At 40.3% G+C, this 20,920-nt stretch overlaps 1 protein-coding gene across 5 annotated transcripts in view; it reads left to right on the top strand.

Moving 5' to 3' along the window:
• Positions 1-20,920, top strand: part of RCOR3 (REST corepressor 3) — a 37,540-nt gene that overhangs the window by 12,154 nt on the left and 4,466 nt on the right. For 4 of the 5 annotated variants that reach the window (XM_074949310.1, XM_074949312.1, XM_074949311.1 and 1 more), the window contains 6 exons: positions 1,553-1,714; positions 2,122-2,246; positions 3,252-3,330; positions 11,409-11,627; positions 13,083-13,160; positions 13,848-13,905. In XM_074949310.1, coding sequence (XP_074805411.1) covers positions 1,553-1,714; positions 2,122-2,246; positions 3,252-3,330; positions 11,409-11,627; positions 13,083-13,160; positions 13,848-13,905 — 721 coding nt within the window. Of the gene's footprint in view, positions 1-1,552; positions 1,715-2,121; positions 2,247-3,251; positions 3,331-11,408; positions 11,628-13,082; positions 13,161-13,847; positions 13,906-14,508; positions 14,772-20,920 lie in introns of those variants that run through there. The other variant, XM_074949314.1, reaches the window with a different exon arrangement.

Raw genomic sequence — 20,920 nt, 5'->3', positions numbered from 1 at the left:
ATTTTTAAATATTTTTAAATGCTAACATTGATTTAATGCTCTCCATGTTGCTGTTGCAAAGGCATTTCAACTAGTGGGGTGATACAAAAATAATTCAACTGGCATGTTTCAAAGCAAGAAAAACACTATCAAAGTTTCAAAACTTGCAGTGTTTGGAGGTTGTAGTTAAAGCTGTGTTTTGGTTTTACTACTCTTTAACCACTATCCCATAAAAAACAGTATAGGTAAACGTTGCTAGTTCACACTAATGACTAAGATCTGTAGCAAGCTTGTATTTTAAAGATTACCAAGTGAATGAATATAGTAAAAGTAAGGGTAACAGAAAACAAAAGTTTAGTTATTGTACCAGTAAAAGATCCTCTTGTATAACCTTGTTTTGGGGAAGAAGAGTAGGGCAAATAATAATGAAATCTTAGTAATGAGAACTCATTGCAATACTTGGCTGTTTAAGTCTGTATTGTTGGAAGGACAGGCAGACAATGTTGTGGTGTCTCGAATGTGTACAGAAAAAAGTTCAGCTTGTATTGTTTTTCCCAGTGCTCTTTAGGAAAAAGATACAGTGCTCATTAGTAAGTCTGCATACACAAACTGGTGGTAGTTTGTGCTTAGAGTGGAAAAATGTTGTCGGGGAAAAGCTGGTAGATCCATTAAATCAAGGCACTGAGACTTGATGATGAGCTGTTTATTTATCATATATGTTCTGTATGAAACTAATATAGTCATTTCTGTTTGAGTATTCCCCAAGTCATGAACAAGACTTGATGCAAAATCTGTGAAGGGGTTTTTTGTGGGGGGTGGAGGGGGAAGTCTCCAGTTATTCTAGAGTCTTTATCAGAAGTACAGAGAGATTACTCACTATTTACACCCAGTATAGAGATTTATTTAAAATTGTCTGTTTTATGGTATATCATACACAGCCATGGACAATGGAAATGCCTGACACAAGCCAGACAGCTTTTTTTATTTGGGAGCTGGGGGATCGTTAAAAGGACATTCAGGATGTATTCAGAGTTTCAGAATTGTATTTTATTTACTCACAAGCAGCCTTTTAAAATTGCAAATTCCTTGTCTCCCTAATGAATATTTTTACTGCATGTGCACATGCAGCAGGTGAGGGTAGAGGGCTGCGTGGGTTTCTGGTCACTGAACAGCAGAAATCTTTTTGTTTGAATGGGCTGGGAGTTGGGCCCGGGAAGATCTGTAAAGAACTACATAGTCTATATTTGTTTGTAGAGGGAGAAAGTAGGTCAGATTTTGAGCCTACCACTATTTTATGCTAACTAATTCAGAGGTGATACTGCCACACTGACCTCGAATTGACTGACTGGTCCAGGTATTGCAGCATGGATGGAATGCAAAAGTGCCCACTGATCAAAGTAACTGTGGAGAGAACCTTATAAGCTGTATTACATATTCATAATAGAAGAGAAGCTTAAGTGTGACTTTCTTTTGATAGTAGTCATATTTAACATAACTTTTTTTAATGTAATGTTCTAAAGTGTGCTTTGATACAAGTCAGCTAAAATCAAAAATGGATTATTTCTTTTCAAAGGCACTTGGCATGTTGTTCTGGCATAAACATAACATTGAGAAGTCCCTTGCGGATCTCCCTAATTTCACTCCTTTCCCTGATGAATGGACAGTTGAAGATAAAGTCCTATTTGAACAAGCTTTTAGTTTCCATGGGAAGAGCTTTCACAGGATCCAACAAATGGTAAGGTAATATTTCTGATTATAACTATTATTTAATATAAATATTTTTAATCTGAAGGCTCCTATCAGAATAAAGCCCCATTGTGCTAAGTACCATATAAACATATTCAAAGATAGGGTTCCTACTCCAAATAACTTAGTCTAAGAAACTTAAATTCTGTTTTTGCTTCTGTATTATTCAGCCTTTTATAGCTGTAAAAACTCTCTGTTTACAAAAGTGGCATGAGATTTTTTTGGTTAAAGCATGAAATAGTTTTTTAAAGTGGAAAAACATAAGTGTTTTCTTCTTTCTCTAGATGCATGGAAAATTAAGAAAGCATTCATATAAGGGTTATTGTAAGATAATTATGCTTCAGCTACTAGTTTACATAGTTTGCATTTTTTTAATATTTGAACTAATTCTTCTAGCTTCCAGACAAGACTATTGCAAGCCTTGTAAAATATTACTATTCGTGGAAAAAAACTCGCTCTAGGACAAGCTTGATGGATCGACAGGCTCGAAAATTAGCCAATAGAAATAATCAAGGTGACAGGTGGGTTGAATATTTTTAAATAACTAATTGCCCGAGAGTGAAGTTCTTTGTTTAGATACAGATATGGCAGCATTTTTTTGACAATATGCTTCAACTCTAACCTGGAGGGGCCGTTTCTAAGGTGAGAGTACTACTAGTTTAGTCTTATGCCCTTTCAACAGACAAACTGTATTTTACTTCTGCTCTAGGAAGTAAACAGCTCTCTGGCGAATGCTGTAGCTGCACAGCAGACTGGTTACTAAGTTGTCCTGTGAAACAAATCCTATGAAACAAGACTTAGAAATCTTGGTTGGGGGTGGGATCAGGAGGGAAGGAAAAGGTTACTAAACAACTACAAATTGCTGAAATGTCCAGTAATATTGTTTTACTGGCATTCTGCAGTTTACTGTACTATGTTTTTAAACCTTTAAATAGCCTTCAATTTAAAAATTTTAACATGCAATTACTATTCTCCATTTTTATGGTAAATACTGTTTTTAGGTCTATTTAGTTTTTTATAGCGGCAAAGGTCCTAACTACATATAATAAGGAGGCAAGCCTTTTAAATAAATTCAAAATAATTAGTGACTCTCACTTGAGGACTACAAAATCAAATCCATTTGCTTTCAGTCTAGTTAGACTTTCCAGTTATTACAGACACACTGAACTTCCTGAGTGTGTTTTTTACTTTTCATTTCACCAGAAGTGCTATTGCCTGAACATCATAAACTTGAATCCAAGTCTTCCTGCTTTTTTTTCCCAAGAGAACCATAATTATTTCCAACTGTTGCTTTAATTATGGCAACATACACAAGCTTAACAAAAGAAAAATGCTTCCAGGGTGTACTACATCTTAAAAAGAAATTCCAAAATAACCATAACTCGGGTCTGTTTGTGTGTCTTGTAACAGTATGACTAACATTATTTAGAATGTATGTTAACTGTATAATTGTAGATAGCATCGGCAAAAATAGTGGAATAACAGGCTAATAGGACCAAGTTTACTCATCTGTTGTCTATCCTCAGTGATGATGATGTGGAAGAAGCACATCCAATGGATGGAAACGATAGTGATTATGATCCAAAAAAAGAAACCAAAAAGGAGGTAACACTCTAATTACAATGAATGTTAGTAATTTTTCCATGATGCCTTCTGTAAAGAGTATAACTTGCAACATGGTGAAATCCTCATATGCTTAAAATATAGAAGATTTTGATGCTTTTTGAATGAAGCTAACCTTTACTATTTAATTTGCTGAGACAATTTCAGTCTTGTATGTAACACCCCTCTCTTTGGGGGGAGAGAGAGAAGTAAAGAAATTGCTGATCAGCCAGTGAGAAGAAATTTCAAAGAGTAGCTCAAGACTAATCAATAAGAGACACTTGTTTGGCTGTTCTGTCAAATACTCTTTCCAGTTTCTAACTGATGCTGAGTAATTGGATATCAAGTACTTTCTTTGTGCATTAAAATACAAAGTGGTGTTTCTCAAAGTGTGGCATGTCCTCTTCATTCAAAGTAATGAGGCCATAGATATCTTTAATTTGTCTGAATACTTCTTTCTAGTAGAAATTATGGTGGATATGACCTTACTTTGTCCCTTTAAGAGGGAAGGAAATTCTTTGGTATCTGTAAAAGTATCTTTAATCTTTAAAAACTTTAAGTCAGAAGTGTGGTGTCCCTTTACCTTCTGTTCTTGCAAATAAGACTCTAAAGGTTATTAAAACTGAAAAACTATGGGAAAAACTATTCATGTTTACAGAACTTTGTATGTAGTAAGTTTCCTTAGTTACCTTAGCACATTTTGGTATGTTGTTTGGTATTTTGGTAACACATACCACAGGAGAGAGAGAACATTTCTACATATTAGAAAATGTGCTGGTTTAAAAAAAATATATATATATTTTGAGTGTGGGGGAGAAAAACACAAATTAGCAAGGGTCCTTTCAAAGACACTAAAGGAATAGCACTGCTAATAAACTTTGTATCTCTGCCAAAAGAAAGCTGGAACATAGAATGGTCAAGCGGATAGGGTATTGGACTGGGAGTCCAGAGATACGGATCTTAGTCTCAGTTTTGCCACTGTCTTGTGTGTCCTTCAACATTTCTTGGAATTGGTATGGCACAAATCCAGTGGAGAGAGTCTTTCTGCCTCTTGTTCCTCCCTTCCTAATGGGGGAATGCTCTAATGTCCTTTCTTTTGGATTCAGCAACCCAAAAAGAGGACAAGCTACTTTTAAAGAATTGCCCAATTTGCTTTCATGATTTACTGTATTTGAACCATTAAATATGATACAGAATAAAATTAAAGAGTTAAAGAATAACTAAAAAGTTTGTAGGGACTGGCCAGATAGACTAATAAGTTTTAGACCTAAATCAAGATTTATTTTGTGGTCTGATGTTTCTAGTTCTTACATATCTTGACTTTCTAAGCAAAATTAAGCCAAGTAGTAAAATCCTATATTTTTCTAAAACATCATAATTTTTAGTAGTCTACAGGTAAGCTATGGCTGTTGCTTCAAAAATGAAAAGTAGAGACATCAAACGATGTATAGATCCTTTTTAAAAAAAACTCTGGCTTTGATCTATTCTAGAGCATATATCTAGTACAAAATTTCCATGAGCCCACTAAGGCAGAATGAAACATCCTGTTGTGGAGAGAGGAAGGTACACAACATCGCAAAATAGGGCTTGTCTTCACTACCGGGGTAAATCAACCTACATTACGCTACTCCAGCTATGTGAATAACATAGCTAGAGTTGTCGTAGCCTACGTCAACCTACCGTGGTGTCTTCACTGCGTTGACGGGAGATGCTCTCCCATCGACTTACCTTACTCTTCTTGGAGAGCTGGAGTACCAGGGTCAACTGGAGAGCACGCTGCCGTTGATTTAGTGGATCTTTACTAGACCTTCTAAATCGAGCATCGATCTCCCCGGTAGTGAAGACAAGCCCATAGAAACTTCAGGGGGAAATGTATATTAGAGTTATAGGGGAACGGAGGAAGAGAAGGAACAAATACAGTATGTGGATGGCAATATGGGATGGCAGAAAACAGAAAGTGAACAGTGAGAGTCCTATAAATGGTGAAGTAGGTAAGTTGATTTGAGAAAGTTTGAGTTGTTTCTTTTTCCCCCCAGAACCTGTGGAGCAATTCAGGAATTAATTTAATAATCTGTAACTAAGATCATAGAGAAGTGTAAGCATATACTAAACACAAAGTTAAAAGAACAGTCATTAGGTTGCAGAGTGAAGCACTCAAAAGTTAGGAGGTACTGCCAGGAAGAAACCTTAATTTTTGCAATTCCTTGACTGCCTGACTCTGCAACTTTAACACTGGGTTCTTTTAACTTCGTTTTTTGCATATAATTATAGTTGGCTGATGGCATGGCTGATGCTTTCATAGACTTTCAGGACAGAAAGGACCATCACGATCATCTAGTCACCTCCTGTATATTGCAGGCCACAGAACCTCACCTGCCCACTCCTGTAATAGACGCATAACCACTGGCTGAGTTACTGAAGTCTTTAAATCATGATTTGAGGGACGTCAAGTTACAGAGAATCCACCATTTACACCAGTTTAAACGTGCAAGTGACCCATGGCCCATGCTGCAGATGAAGGCAAAAAAAACCCAGGGTCTTTGCTTTAGGCTTTTGGAAAATTTTCAGCCAAAATGGTTCGGCTGTTTTAGAAAATGAGGCTAGGGAGTAATACATTGTGGGGTTTTTTTTAACATGGGCAGAGCAAACTTTAAAGGAAAAAAAAAAAAAGCTTTAGGCCCAGATTTGTAAAGGTATTTAGGTGTTGCTATGCTCAGTGTGATGAAATTTAGACTCCTATGTGTCTAACTCCCTTTTGAAAATGAGATTTAGGCTCTTAAATCAGACTAGCAATGCTGAGCACAGCAACACCAAAATACCTTTAAAAATGTGGTCCTACGTGCTCCTATGCAGCTGATGGTTTTTGTTGCCCCTGTGAAATTCCATGCACATTTGGCAAAGTTATAAGCCTTTGAACAACTGAAAAGTTAAACTGAGTACTTGTACAGAGGCTCAGAGACTTACTTGCTAGAACTAACAGCCAAAGAGTGTATCCTTAGCGTGCCTGAGCCTCTCCCTCAGCTTCTAGTGCTGAGCAGATTGCACCATCCACACTGAGTGACTGAGCGTGCTTTAGCCCAGGGCCATGGGCGCTCAGAGGCACTTTCCCTGCAGTGGCTGCTTCTGGGCACTGGAAATGAGAACAGGGAAAAATTCTTTTTTCTGTGCGCTCAGTGACACACATGCACGCAGTGGCACTCGGGCAGCAAGGAGAAGGAATCCATCTGACTTCAATGCAAAGGGGAAAAATGTAGCCCAAGGGGAGGGAAAGGAATAGATTGGGGCAAGGAGTCCAATGAGACTAAGACTTGAGGGTGGGATGGGAAACATGACTGGAAGTTGGAGGGGGAAGTCTGGGACTGACTGCTTAGATAAGCATGAAAACTGGGAGGGCAGGCAATGAGATCTAACACGGAACTGGTGTGTGGAGGGAGAATTGGAACTGCCTGGACAAAGAGACTTGGACAAGGAGCCAGGGATGCAGGGGACTAAAATTAGCTAGGATCCTGGAGAGGGAGACTGGGACTGGGAGCCAATGTGGGAGGAGATTGGTCAAGGATCCCAGAAGGTGCTGGCAATGGGACTCGGATGAGAAGCATGAGGGACGGAAACTGGGGCTGGGTAGACAAGGAGAATGGGACTGGGACAAGGAGCCAGGGATGGGTCAAGAGAATGGACTAGAACAGGGGTAGGTTACTGGGCAGAAGAGGTCAGGCTTTGGGGGAAAGGGGCAGAAGTCTGTGCCTTCTAGAACATTTCCTCCCCCACCCTCCCCCAAAACGGAACCTGAGTTTCTTGAATTTTACCAATTCTCTGATGTCAGCAAATATCTGACAGTGGGTCTCATTCCCTTCCAATGTTTGCTCACATACAGGTACTCCTGGGGGCATTCTGTGCCAAAAAATTAAAAATTCTGCACACAATATTTTAAAATTCTGCAAATTTTATTTGTCCAAATAACACTACATAATCATGCCAGTTTCAATTATTTTTAGGGCTGTCGATTAATCACACTTAATTCACGTGATTAACTCAAAAAAATTCATTGCAACTAAAAAGATTAATCGCAGTTTTAATTGCACTGTTAAACAGTAGAACACCAATTGAAATTTATTAAATATTTTTGGATGTTTTCTACATTTTCAAATATATCTATTTCAGTTACAACACAGTTTACAAAGTAGACTGCTCACTTTATATTTTTTATTACAAATATTTGCACCCTAACAATGGCAAACAAAGTTTTTCAGTTCACCTCATACAAGTGCTGTAGTGCAATCTCTTTATTGTGAAAGTGCAACTTACAAATATAGATTTTTTTTTTTGTTACATAACTGCACTAAAAGCAAAACAGTGTAATACTTTAGAGCCTACAAGTCCACTCAGTCCTACTTCTTGTTCAGCCATTCGCTAAGACAAACAAGTTTGTTTACATTTACGGCAGATAATGCTGCCCGCTTCTTGCTTACAGTGTCACCTGGAAGTGAGAACAGGCATTCACATGGCACTTTTGTACCCGTCATTGCAAGGCCTTTACGTGCCAGATAGGCTAAACATTCGTAGGCCCCTTCATGCTTCGGCCACCATTCCAGAATACATGCTTCCATGCTGATGATGCTCATTAAAAAAATAATGCATTAATTAAATTTGTGACTGAATTCCTTTGGGGAGAATTGTATGTCCCCTGCTCTGTTTTACCTGCATTCTGCCATATATTTCATGTTACAGTAGTCTCGGATGATGACGCAGCACATGTTGTTCATTTTAAGAACATTTCGCTGCAGATTTGACAAAATGCAAAGAAGGTACCAATATGAGATTTCCAAAGATAGCTACATCATTTGAGTCAAAGTTTAAGAATCTGAAGTGCCTTCCAAAATCTGAGAGGGACGAGGTGCTGAGCATGCTTTCAGAAGTCTTAAAAGAGCAACACTCCGACGTGGGAACTACAGAACCCGAACCAACAAAAAAGAAAATTAACCTTCTACTGGTTAATTTGACTCAGATGATGAAAATGAACATGCATCAGTCTGCTCTGCTCTGGATTATTATCGAGCAGAATCCGTCATCAGCATGGACACGTCCTCTGGAATGGTGTTTGAAGCATGAAGGGACAGATGAATCTTTAGTGCATCTGACACATAAATATCTTGCGATGCCGGCTACAATAGTGTCATGTGAACGCCTGTTCTTACTTTCAGGTGATATTGTAAACAAGAAGTGGGCAGCATTATCTCCTGAAAATGTAAACAAACTTTTGTCTGAATGATTGGCTGAGCAAGAAGTAAGACTGAGTGGACTTGTAGACTCTAAAGTTTTACAATGTTTTATTTTTGAATGCAGTTATTTTTGTACATAATTATACATATTTAAGTTCAGTTTTCATGATAAAGAGATTGCATTACTGTACTTGTATTAGGTGAATTGAAATACTATTTCTTTTGTATTTTACAGTGCAAATATTTATAATCAAAAATAAATATAAAGTAAGCACTGTACACTTTGTATTCTGTGTTGCAATTGAAGTCAATATATTAGAAAATGTAGAAAACATCCAAAACTATTTAAACAAAGGGTATCCTATTGTTTAACAGCGCGATTAATTGTGTGATAAATTGTGGTTAATTTTCTTGCACAATTAATCGCGATTAATGTTTTTAATCGCTTGACAGCCCTAATTAGTTTGGTAATTTATTTCAAAATACCTGTCAGCAAGTATGTCTGTAACAATACAGACACAGACATAAATTCCCCCCAGGAGTAGAGTTAAAGAAACCCCTATGACAACCTAGTTCCTGTTTCTCTGCCCGCTTCCCCTCTCTTCCCCCGCTCCCCCCCACCCCCAAGCCCAGCCGGGGTGGCCAGACACCCACAACCCCTCCCCCCACAGCCCAGCCACAGGGCCCCCCAGCCCAGATTTCCCTCCCTCAGCCCAGCCACGGCACCCCCAGCCCAGACACCCACCTCCCTCCCTCCCTCCAAGAGCAGGGATCCAGAGGGAGAAACCGTGTGATGCTTAGTCCTAGGCTTGCATGGCATTTCCTGTGCTCCACCCTCTCCTTCCCTCAGGGCATGCTGGGAACTGCAGCTGCCGGGAACCCTCTAGCTCCCTCCCCCTGCCCCCAGCAGTTTCTTCTATGTGGGAGCCAGCAGTACTGCAGCACATTTCTGTGGGGGAAAGGAAATTCTGTGCACACATGCACACGCAATGTTAATTTCTGCAAAATTCTGCTTTGTGCAGAATGCCCCCAGGAGGAATACAGGAGGACAACCTATCACTACGGTCAGTTACTCAGTTAGTTTAGGTGGCAGAGGTCTCTGTGATGGATCAGAAGGTTCTACCCCGCTGATGAACCATGGGGTATCAGTTTGATAATGGGTTTGTTGTTTTTTTTTTATATTTTCAGTTTCTTTAAAACCTAGGAAATTGCAGACTATTCAAAAGAACATTATTAAACTTGCAAAAGCCAAGCACTCACAAGTGAGGAAATGCCAGAATTAGGATTGCTCATGCAACCCTTATTCAGCCCTCTTGTGCATATGCATTGTTAGACTTCAGTTACATGATCACATACTGTTTTTTCCACAGGAACTCTGCCTCATTCCATCAGTGTGCCAGATGCACCTGCTTTGGAAATGAATCAGAGTTGTGTAGTAAAGAAGGCTGTTGTCTGTAGGATCCCTGCTTCATTTGTTGTAGAAACTGAAAAGTGTATAGTGCATGAGTTAGGGGGTTGCAGGAATAGAAAGGATAGCTTCATTATTAAGACAGTTGAATGCTGCCCTGGAGATTTGGATTCTATCCCTGCCTCTGCCCCACAGATCCTGTGTGATGATGAGCAAATCCCTTAAACCAAACTTTTCAGAGATGCTCCCTAATTATGTGTTCCTCATTTTCTGACTTGAGGCCCTAGACCCTGATTTGCAGATGTGCATTGACTGCATTATGAAGTCAATGGGAGCTGTATTAAAATATTTCAAGTGCTATAAAATGCAAAATACGGCAAAAAATCAGGTCCTAAGCATCTCAAATTGGCACCTGAAATTAATGGATTTTTTTGGACTTTATGCCCCATCTGTAAAATGGGGATAATACCCCATCTCTCAGGAATTTTGTGAAGATAAATTAATGTTTGTGAAGATCTTGAATACTATATATATCCAAGACCTAATATATAAACTGTATATGTGAGTACTTTAGAAAAGCTATAAGGAAATTACTTTAATTACTTTATACTTTAAATTAATTGTATTTTGTGTAAGAGTTGAATAGTATGCTGTAAATAAGGTCTAGAGCCACACACTGAACAATGGGGACAAAATCCTGTGGACTGAATGAAGCCGAGGTCGTGTAGGAAAAACAGTATGTGATCATGTTATTAAAGGCTGTGTAATAATGCATACATTATATGTAATAATGCATACATTGAGGGTGGGGGAATTAGGGTTGCACAGGCAACCTTAATTCTGGCATTTGGTAGGGCTGTCCAGAAAACAGTTCCATTTCATGAAATAATTAAATGTTTCAAAATGTGTTCCTTCTGCATTAGAATGCATTCAGAGTAATCTGGGATGGAACACCCTGTTCTCAATTCCGAGCAGAGGACTTGAACCTGGACCCTAACCACCAGGCTGAAGAGTGTCTCTCTCTTTGTTTCTCTCATATTTTGAGCGGAGTCCATTCTGGACTGAGAGATCTTCCTGTGAAACATTTCAGTTTCAACAAGACAATATTTTTGATGATTTTTTTTTTAACCAGCTCTAGTGCTTCACTTTGCAACCTTAATTTTTTTTTAATGTAGAATATATTGACGCTAAGTAGCTTAGATTTATGTAAAACATATTTTATAACCTGTAACTTTTATTTAAAGCGTTAGAGGTTAGGAATATGTTAAAGGTTGACGACTGACCTAGCCAACAACTGACTTGGGAGCATAACTAATTTAAGGCTTTAATGCCCTTTTTGGGTAGCTGTAGAAATGGCCTAGTTTTCTTTTTTGTGTAAGCTGTTTGTAAAACATGCTTGCATAGTATTCAAAAGCTGTGTACTTTAATCCATCTACCTCTTCTAACTTTTTAAGGGCAATAATGAACAACCTGTTCAGACCAGTAAAATAGGGCTGGGTAGAAGAGAGTATCAGAGCTTACAGCATCGCCATCACTCGCAGCGTTCTAAATGTCGTCCACCTAAGGGCATGTATCTGACCCAGGAAGATGTGGTAGCAGTTTCCTGTAGCCCCAATGCAGCCAACACAATTCTTAGACAGCTGGACATGGAGTTAATCTCATTGAAGCGCCAGGTACTTCGGGTCATCTGTCTTGTTTTGTTTTGCTGTGAATTCCTGAGACTATGTGTATTTTTCTAATCAAGTGGTTCTCAACCTATTTACCATTGTGGGCTGCATACGCAGCTCTCTGTGTTATGTGGGCCACACACCCACCCCCCCCAGTCTGGCCCTGAGGATGTCACATGGGCCACAGCTATGTGCTGAATGGGCCACAGGTTGAGAACCATTGTCCTAATCCCTCTCTTTATGGGGTTTCTGAAATCATGGGTCTGTTGCTTCAACACAAGTGTCTTGTTAAATTGATTGTTCCTATACTTGTTAATTCTACACTGATAACAGGTTGGAAGTTAGAAAATAGCCTCTCCTGTTTTAATGCTACCCTTGCCCACTATTGAGGATATAATTTTGTGGGACTACCTCTTTCTAAAAACACATGTACATTTAATTCTTGTAAAGGGGTAATCCTCCCAACAGCTTCTTAATTTCTATGTTGAAGGGAAATAGAATTTTTTGTATTTTAACATCTTATCTGATTTTAAACTGAATAAAATCTAATAGGGGTAGAAGTGATCTGTTTATTTATCACGTATTATAACTTTTTTAGTGTGTGTATAGGATGGGGGAAACATTGGAAAAATCATGGATCCAGATGTATTTCTGTTTAAAATGCTGGAAGTGTGCAGCTCTTTCTTTGCCTAGACTGAGTGCAACAGAGTTTTTCTCTATACTCAATGCCTTCCCATGCATTCAAACCCTTGCATGCTGTCAAACCAGCCTTGCAAATCCATTTTCTCATATATGCATTCATCTGTGCATTGCATCAGCACGTTTTAATTTGTTAATAGTAATGTGTAAGTGTGAGTTAGAAAGTACACCTTTGTAAACAAAAATTAATCTCTAATTTAAATGTGTCAAAATAAATCCAAAATGAACTATATCGGGAGATCATAACCTGAAGCCAGCAAAACCAGTAAAAAGCAGTCTGCAACAAGAAAGTAACTAGAAATATCTCATCACTTTTTAGAGTTCTGTTGGGGAAGGAGAGAACCTAGCCTTCTAAGAAACGATTTACATATAGAATTTCTCTCACTCAGTAAAAATGTAAGAGCGGCAAATGAAAAGATGTTTGTAGTATCCTGAAATATTCCTTATTCTATACAGATGTGTAATTTTTTGAAAATTAGCTTTTATCTTCCTCCTGGTTTGTCATAATCCTGGTGGACAAATTTTAACCAGCCTTTCAAAGAACACTGTCTTAGTTGTGTCTCTCTCATTCACTCTCCAGGGTAAAATATGATTTGTCTGTGAAGCAGCAGTTAAAAGTAGAGAAGCATTAAACCATAATGTTTACTTTCTGTAATTTAAGAGGCAATACTTGTGGGAATCCTAGTGGAGATGTTTGTACGAAGTGATCAACTTTGTTTGTGGAGCTGATAAACTTTTTTTTTTTTTTTTTTTTAAACCAAGGTTCAAAATGCTAAGCAAGTAAACAGTGCACTGAAACAAAAAATGGAAGGTGGGATTGAAGAATTCAAACCTCCTGAGGTAAATTAATATAATGTGCTAGAATGTGTGGCATTGCACTTGGATTGGTGGGAAGATACATGATTGTATAGTTTGAGTCGTTTGCTGCTGCACAGTGTGTTTTCAGCAACAGTTTAACTGGAACACTGAAATTCAGAGGGAACCAAAATAGTTACCATTGCATGGAGGAAGTCGGCAAAATATGCCTTTCCTCAATCTTTTAAATGGGAGGTGAGTGGGTAGAGGGACAACAGAGGCAGCAAGGTTAGCATGATTATACATAAAGCTAGGGAGCTGGATCATGTGCCATTACAAACCAGCTTTTCTGGTGAAACTGTCAGCTAATTAGTTGCTACTTTCACCAACATGTCACAAGCATTGGGGTGGGGTTTTTTTTGTTTTGTTTTTTCAATTACTGAAGCTACTCTTTTAATGGTGAGTGTATTGCTTGAAAATGCAAAATAATTTAGAAATTATGTTCTAATAATGCAATTTAATTTTAAACAGTAAACTAACTAAATGTTTTTACCTTCATGAAAATGATTATTACTCTGTGACAACTGAGTCTTTGCACCTTACTGCAAACAGGGAAAACTATCAAAGAAATTCAGGCATTAAAATACGTGCTTTTATGACTTTCAGATATTTTACAATGGGTTTGGAATGTGCTTTAATAACCCTAGTGTGCAATTTCTCTAATTTTAATAGTTGAATCAGAAAATCAATGCCCGTTGGACTACAGAAGAGCAGCTTCTTGCAGTACAAGGTATGTCACAGAAAAGTAGTAATGACCGATAACTATTAAAAATCTTAAGTGACCTGCAGATTTCTTAAAAATTGGGCCTGTGCCCTTTTTCTGCTTTATGTATAAAGAACACCTGAGAAGATGCTTTGTTTTCCCTTTTTATTTTTATTTTTTAAAGGTAGCTGGGGAGTGAGGTTTGCTCATTTGTTTTTTTTTTTTTTTTTTTTTTCCCCCTCTTAGAAATGTTGGGAATGTAGAGTCTCTGGCTTTGTTGGAAGACTAATGGAACGCATATGATGTTGTTGTAAACTCTTCCTTTAATTGGAGGGGTGTGAGTGGTATATGCTAAACATTGAGTAGATTCAGAGTTTAGTCATTGAAGTTAAATGGGTGTTAATTTTTTTTTTTAAGCCTACTGGTGTTCTAAGCAGTCTGACTAAAAATCCCTTCTCTTAATATATAAATTACACCATCACAAGACACTAATTCTTCTTCCTGGTCTTCTAGCCTAAACAGACGTGAAATAAAGTAGGAAACCAAGTAGGGGAAAAAATATATTTCAGGCTGCCTTTATACATCCAAAAAGAAGCAAAAAGGCAGAAGCCCAATTTCTTTCGTTTGCAGGTCACCTTTAACTAGGCATGAAGAGACAAGACACAGTCTTCCCATCCAACATCCTGCTGTGAAAGTTTGAGGCTGGAGACAGATGCTGTACTAACACATTTTCTTAGTGGCTAGCAGTGCACTTTACCAACAGGATATTGGGTACAGTTAACATGCAGTAATCTCTTATCTAAGCATGAAAACTCTCAGATTATTGTCTTGTTAAAACAGTGCACTGCACAGTCCAGAAAAAGCATTCAGATGGAAATATAAACATAAAAATGAAACTCAGTGTATTAACTTCAAAGTGTGATAAGTTGCATCTCTTGTATTTTCTGATACTATACATCAGCTCAATATTACTTCAGTGAAGTAATCGAGCTAGTTCTCTACGTCAGTGGTTCTCAAACTTTTTTTTTTTTTTTTTTTTTTCACGGACCACTTGAAAATTGCTGAGGGTCTCAGCAGACCACTTAATGATCTTTCCAAATGTTGTTTGTACCATTGGCTAACTATTGTAAAGCATTTTGGATAAAAGTTCTATATTAAAAAAACCCCTTACTTGTTTTTTTGTTCTACAAATAAAAGCATGCAATTTATATTTCAATATCAGTAGTCTTACCTTTCTAATGCGATGGATGTGCCCTCTCTCCCCTGCTGCGGCAGTTCCCGGGCTGGGAAGGATGGGGGTCTCCCCGGCTGCGGCGGCCACCGAGCTGGGGCTGGGAAGGAGGACGGTCTCTCCCTCTCTTCCCCACCGCGGCAGTCCCCGAACTGGGGCTGGGAAGGAAGGAGGGTGTCTCCCCAGCAGCCGCAGCCCTGGAGCTGGGGAAAGTCACCTCTTTCTCTGGCCCTGCATGTCCCTATTTCCCCCCGACCCCCTCTTCTCACCCCACTGCCCCTTCCCACATACCCCGTATTCCCCCCCAAGGCCACCACCTTACCTTACATTTGCATCTTCTCCAGGGTCCAGGCACCTAATTAGTGGAGCCACGCCTGCACGGCTCCGCTAATTAGGTGGGTGGCCCGTCATTTTTTCATGTGCGGCCACCCAGGCGCGCACCTTAGAGGGAACTATCCACGGACCACCTGAATGGAAGTGGTCCGCGGACCACAGTTTGAGAACCTCTGCTGTACATTGTTTACCTGCTTTAAAATAATGCTTAGACTAATTAGTATAACTTGCCCCATGTTCTGTTAGACTATCATAATGTATAAGTTACTGACCATTCAGTATTTGACAACTTTTAGTATGCTGACTCTGCTTCGAAAGTTAGGATTCTTTCAAAAGTTGAATGGTCTTTACTGGTTGCATATAAAAGAAATAAACTGTTTTAGTGCTTGCTTTCTACTACCGAATTGGTTATTTTGAATAAGTCCTCATATTTTTTGGTGAACATCGTTTTGAAATGGCTAAGGAAAAACATAGCTTTGTTCATGCTCAGTCATTTTTCATACCATGTGGTCTGCAAAAACTTAAATCAAACGACTGTTTGCAAGTACAGAACCCATTACATTTGATGGAGCATGATGGGGGCATGACACTAACTTGAAGAGTTGTATTGTCGTGACACTAACTTTCTGAAATCAAGTTGCTGCAAGTACATAAAGTACGAGAACTATTCCATGCTTAGGAAATATGACCCAAATAAGATCACTGCAAACTATCTTTCTGAATGTTTTACTCTGTATACTGCAGTGGCCCTCAAACTGTGGGGCACGCCCCCTTAGGCGCCAAGGAACATTCACGGGGGGGGGATTTGGCAGGGCCCAGGCCAGCTCTCATGGGGGACTGGGAGGGAGCACCATCCAGCCCTCTACCCCCAGCTCCGCCATCAGCCCAAGCTCTGCTGCTGAGCCAACTGTACAGTAATGGAGGGGGAATGTGGACAGATTCCATTACTTGTCAGGGGGGCATGATGGGAAAAGATAAGGCATCACTGGCATATTGGCTCTGGGACTAAAGGGGGAATTCTGTGCAAGAGCAGAATTCATGTCCCCTACAGATTTTACTCTTTCCCTGCAGAATAATTGATTAACAGGCCGTCTGGTTTGGGCATCGGGAGCAGCCAGGGAAGATGTAAATCACCACCTCAGGGGTTGGGACTGGGCGTGCGTACAAGACTCTGTCCCTCTCGCTTGCTATCACGATGTGCCTGGAGCCAGAAAGGGGCAGGCCTGGCGACACCTGGCCGATGGCTTCTACCATGCGCCAAACTCCAGCTGCTAGTCCTATGGGGGAACAAGACTTATTCTTCCCCTGCATCAGCTGCTCCTGGCGCTGGGTCCAGCTCAGCCCTGCTCCCTGCCCCCATTGCTCCCCAGATGCGGGGGAAGAGGTCACTGTACAGCAAGCTGCTCCCCCATCCACCCAACCCCCATGCATCTAGACCAGTGGTTCCCCTGGGAGTTCACAAAATGTTACAGGGGCTTCTTAGGGAATTTTTTCCCCTAATGGTGGACAGACCCATCCATAGGGACCCCGGGCAGCACGGGGCCATCAGCCCTTGGAGACTTCCAAGAGCTAAGCAGATCAAAGCAAGCATATCTATCACACTGAGGCGATTTAAACTTCAAGACTCCTTATACGAAATAGAAAGGGAGGTGGATATTTTTTGCTGTTTTTAAAATTAAATAGGCTGCTTGTGTTCTTAAATTATCATGAAGAACAAGTTTAAGCTTTGTTTGTTTGCCTGGACTGCTCAAGACCTGAATGCTTGTGTAGAGGGAACTCTTTGGCTTCTTAAATACCTGAGTTGGCTTCATGCTGTTTCACATCTGATACTCCTTGATGAAACATAGGAGCCAGAGGTGCCAGTATGGAGGGACAATGAGGGTCATATGCTGCCCCCGTGTCGGCACGACCACCCTCCGCGGGTCCCTTCCCTTTTTTCCCGGCTGCCCCTGTGGGCCCCCCCACTTTTCCAGAGGTGCCCCCGTACCTCTTTTTTTCTACTGGCACCTCTGATAGGAGCCTTGTCTTATAACAGGCTTAATCAAAACTGATACAAGCTACAAAAGTGAGATCTTGGAAGCGTGTTGCTGTTTTCATACTGTAATAAAAATACTGTAATGATAACTAATAATAAATAGTGTGTAATAATCATGTCTTAAAAACACATTTTATATTTCCAGGATCACTGCTTTTATAATTTATGCTGAGGTAAGGGAGAAAATCCCTGGAAATAATCATTTTTAGGGTGGGGTTCACAAGACTTGACATTTTAGTGAAAGGGGTTCGCGGGTTTTTGAAGTTTGGGAACCACTGATCTAGACCCTTCACCCACCCTGCCAAGCCCCATCCCACTGAGCTGCACACGGACTCCCGGCCGCCCTGAACCCAGATCCCCCTGCTGAGTCGCGTTCCCCCTGCACCTTGACTTTCCAACGAGCCCCTGTGCATCCAGATTCCCCCCCACACCCAGACCTGGCCCTCCCACCAAGCTGCCCACACCCAAATTGCCCCACACAGAACCCACTCACCCCACACCTGGATCCCTCCACACTTGGATCCTGCTGGGCTGAACCTGCTTGCCCCACACCTGGATCAGGTGGCAGGGCTGGGCTTGCATGTGAGACTCTGTCTGTCTCACTTGCTGCTGGCATGAAAGGGCAGGGTTCCAGAGTGTTTCTGGGTCAGGCATTGCCCTTGCACTGTGTCAGGATCGGGTGCAGCGTCACTGCCGACTCCGTATCCCAAAGGGGGCGGGGGCCTGCAGAGTGATCCCCCACCTCTGTGCAGCCAGTGGCCTGCACTTCCCGCTGCCATGCTGGAGCGTCCATTCCCATTGCCCTTCTAATCTATTGTCTGCAACAATTTCAGTTCTAGTCCAATGACTGTACAGTGATATGCTGAGTACTACTTAGCCATGCCATGCACTAAGGCCCCAATCTGGCAAAGCATTAGTTTTAATGGGGATACTCAGGTGCTGAACTCTAAGTGCTGTGGCAGATCATGGCTTAACTTCACTCCTAAGGATGTGCTGCCTTTTAGGGTATGTCTACACAGCAAAGAAAAGCACACAGCTGGCCTATGCCAGCCAACTCGGGCTTGGGCTGCAGGGCTGTTTCATTGCCATGTAGACTTCCGGACTGGGACTAGAGCTTCTAATTTTGAGCTTCATTTTATAAGAGTAGGCAAGTTATCAAGCTTAATCAGTCTCCTGGGCAGAGAGGAGGAAAGCTTTAGGAAGTAACTTACGGTAGTGTTTGAAACTTGATTTTGTAATGATGAGTAGTCTGTGCACCAGTTTGCAGTTATATGACCTAGAAAGCTGATAGCACACATTTATCTTGAAAGGAACTTTGTCAGTATGTTAGGTTATCTGTGTCTCCCAATGAAGATAAGAGTGCTGTACTGAAGTCTTGTATAAATCAATCTCAGTACACTATTGGATACTTACTAGTATGCTAAAAGGAATCCAAAAGGAACCTGAACCTCAGTGGTCAAATGAGAGAAATGCATTTCGTTTTGTTATCCTTTTGTTCACTTACCAATTTGCAGAATTCATTAAGTAAGTAAACAATGGGTCTTCTAATCATCCGTGTGAGTTAGAGCTCATTTGTACTAGAAGCATTATGTCTGACGAAGATGCTCTATGCCGACGGGAGAGAGTTCTCCCATTGGCATAATAAATCCACCTCTGCAAGAGGCGGTAGCTATGTTGGCAGGAGAATCTCTCCCACTGATCTAGCGCTGTCCACACTGGCACTTAGGTAGGTGTAACTTACGTTGCTCAGGAGGGTGGTGTATTCACCCCCCTGAGCGATGTAAGTTCTACTGAAGTAAGTGGTAGTGTGTACCTGGCCTTCTATTATGACAGGCAAAAAGACTGAGTACTGGAGGGAGCATACTTTGAAAAGGTGTAGCTATATCGCTCGTCTTTCTCTCTCATCCCCTGCCATTGTCAGTGCACAGAGCACAGTGTCTTGCCCAGACTTACCCTCTTTAGAGACCCTACTGCTCCCTCTTGCACACTCTGTCTCCCTGCAGCCAGATTGGTTTTTTTCCCCCCTGCAGATCTCTACGGGGGGAGCAGGAGCTTACTAGTACATACGTGCAGAACCAGCCATAATTTTATTTGGCCCTTAATGGTTAAAATGGAAGCTTCAACTTAGTTTCAGCTGTAGTTGAACTATTTATTGGCACTGAATTTTCTCTTGTACATTCACTGCAGATGAACAAGACACTGCATATTAGAAGCCCTTATTCAAAAAGAAAAGTAGAAAGAGCAAAGTCATGTCATTTTTTATCAAGTTACTAGGAGCATACATTTCAGATTTTCTAATTTGAAATAAATAACTCTCCTTCTGTATCCTTTACTTTACCTTTCTGAAATGAGGTATTACATCTGGCATATAATTTTCTGCTATTGGGGGAGAAAATGCATGTCCTTTAAGTATTATAATGGATTCTGAATGGGTAAAGTCATCAGCAATTTTCCACATTACATAAGTCAAATCTTATTTTGCTCATGACATATGAAAGGTTCCCTAGCAGAAAGCAAAAATCATATAACTGTCTCCAGGTTATGGATTACTGTAGAGTAATTTTTATCCCAGGTTATAAAATGCAAGCAGGCCTTGTCTCTGGAGTCTGAAAGGTACAAAACTCTTGGACTCTTCGAGTGATCAAAAACGTCGTTTTTAGTATAGTAGCTAAAAGCAAAGCTTCAGAGTGCAGGAGAACATGAGGATTTCCCCTTGAGAACAGGAAAGAGGAGAAACTTCAAGGGTTCTCATTAATGTATTTAAAGGGGAGAGACTCAAATATCTTTGTTTTTAAGAAAATGAAAACTGAATTGAGGGAGAACTGGTAAACTTCAATATTTCACTTTGAGACAACCTGATTCAGGTATTTAAAATATATGTATTTTGTTTATTTGATCTACCATTCCTTGATAACTGACATATCAAAATTTCAGATGGAATTTTTCAGTGCTAGTATATTGTGTTGGGAAAGAGAAGCATACAGAGCCAGCCTTATTGTGTTTGAGTGGGCAAGTACATTTTTTCCACAAAATCGGGTATAACTAACTTTTTTTGACCCACTAGTGCCAAAAGCAGTCTTAAGATTTTGGGGAGGACCAGAAATAAGTTGAGGCAGTCCCAAATCAAACTGACTGATATCAAAATGAATGGAAGGGAGAAGAGTTGGACTGTTCCAGTTCTCCGGCATTGGGAGCCTAGGGTCTCAGCTGCTTTTGCTGAGAGCTATTTTGCCAACACTTTTTTTTTTTTTTTTTTTTTTAAGGGCAGTTGTCCCAAATAATCCCAGTGAATATCTGCCAATTTGTCCTATATTCAGAGGGCTGTTCCCTCATTTCATAAATAGCTAAATGACAGGCTGTTAGCCTGTTCCCCTTAGGGCACAAAGGAAGTGTCAGAGCCAGGATTAGAATTCTAATGTCCTGGCTCTGCCTTGGGCTGAGTC

Source organism: Natator depressus, chromosome 3, assembly GCF_965152275.1.
Source record: "Natator depressus isolate rNatDep1 chromosome 3, rNatDep2.hap1, whole genome shotgun sequence".
NCBI lineage: Eukaryota > Metazoa > Chordata > Testudines > Cheloniidae > Natator > Natator depressus.
The sequence above is the reverse complement of the archived record's forward strand: the minus strand, read 5'-3'. Positions and strand labels throughout refer to the sequence as shown.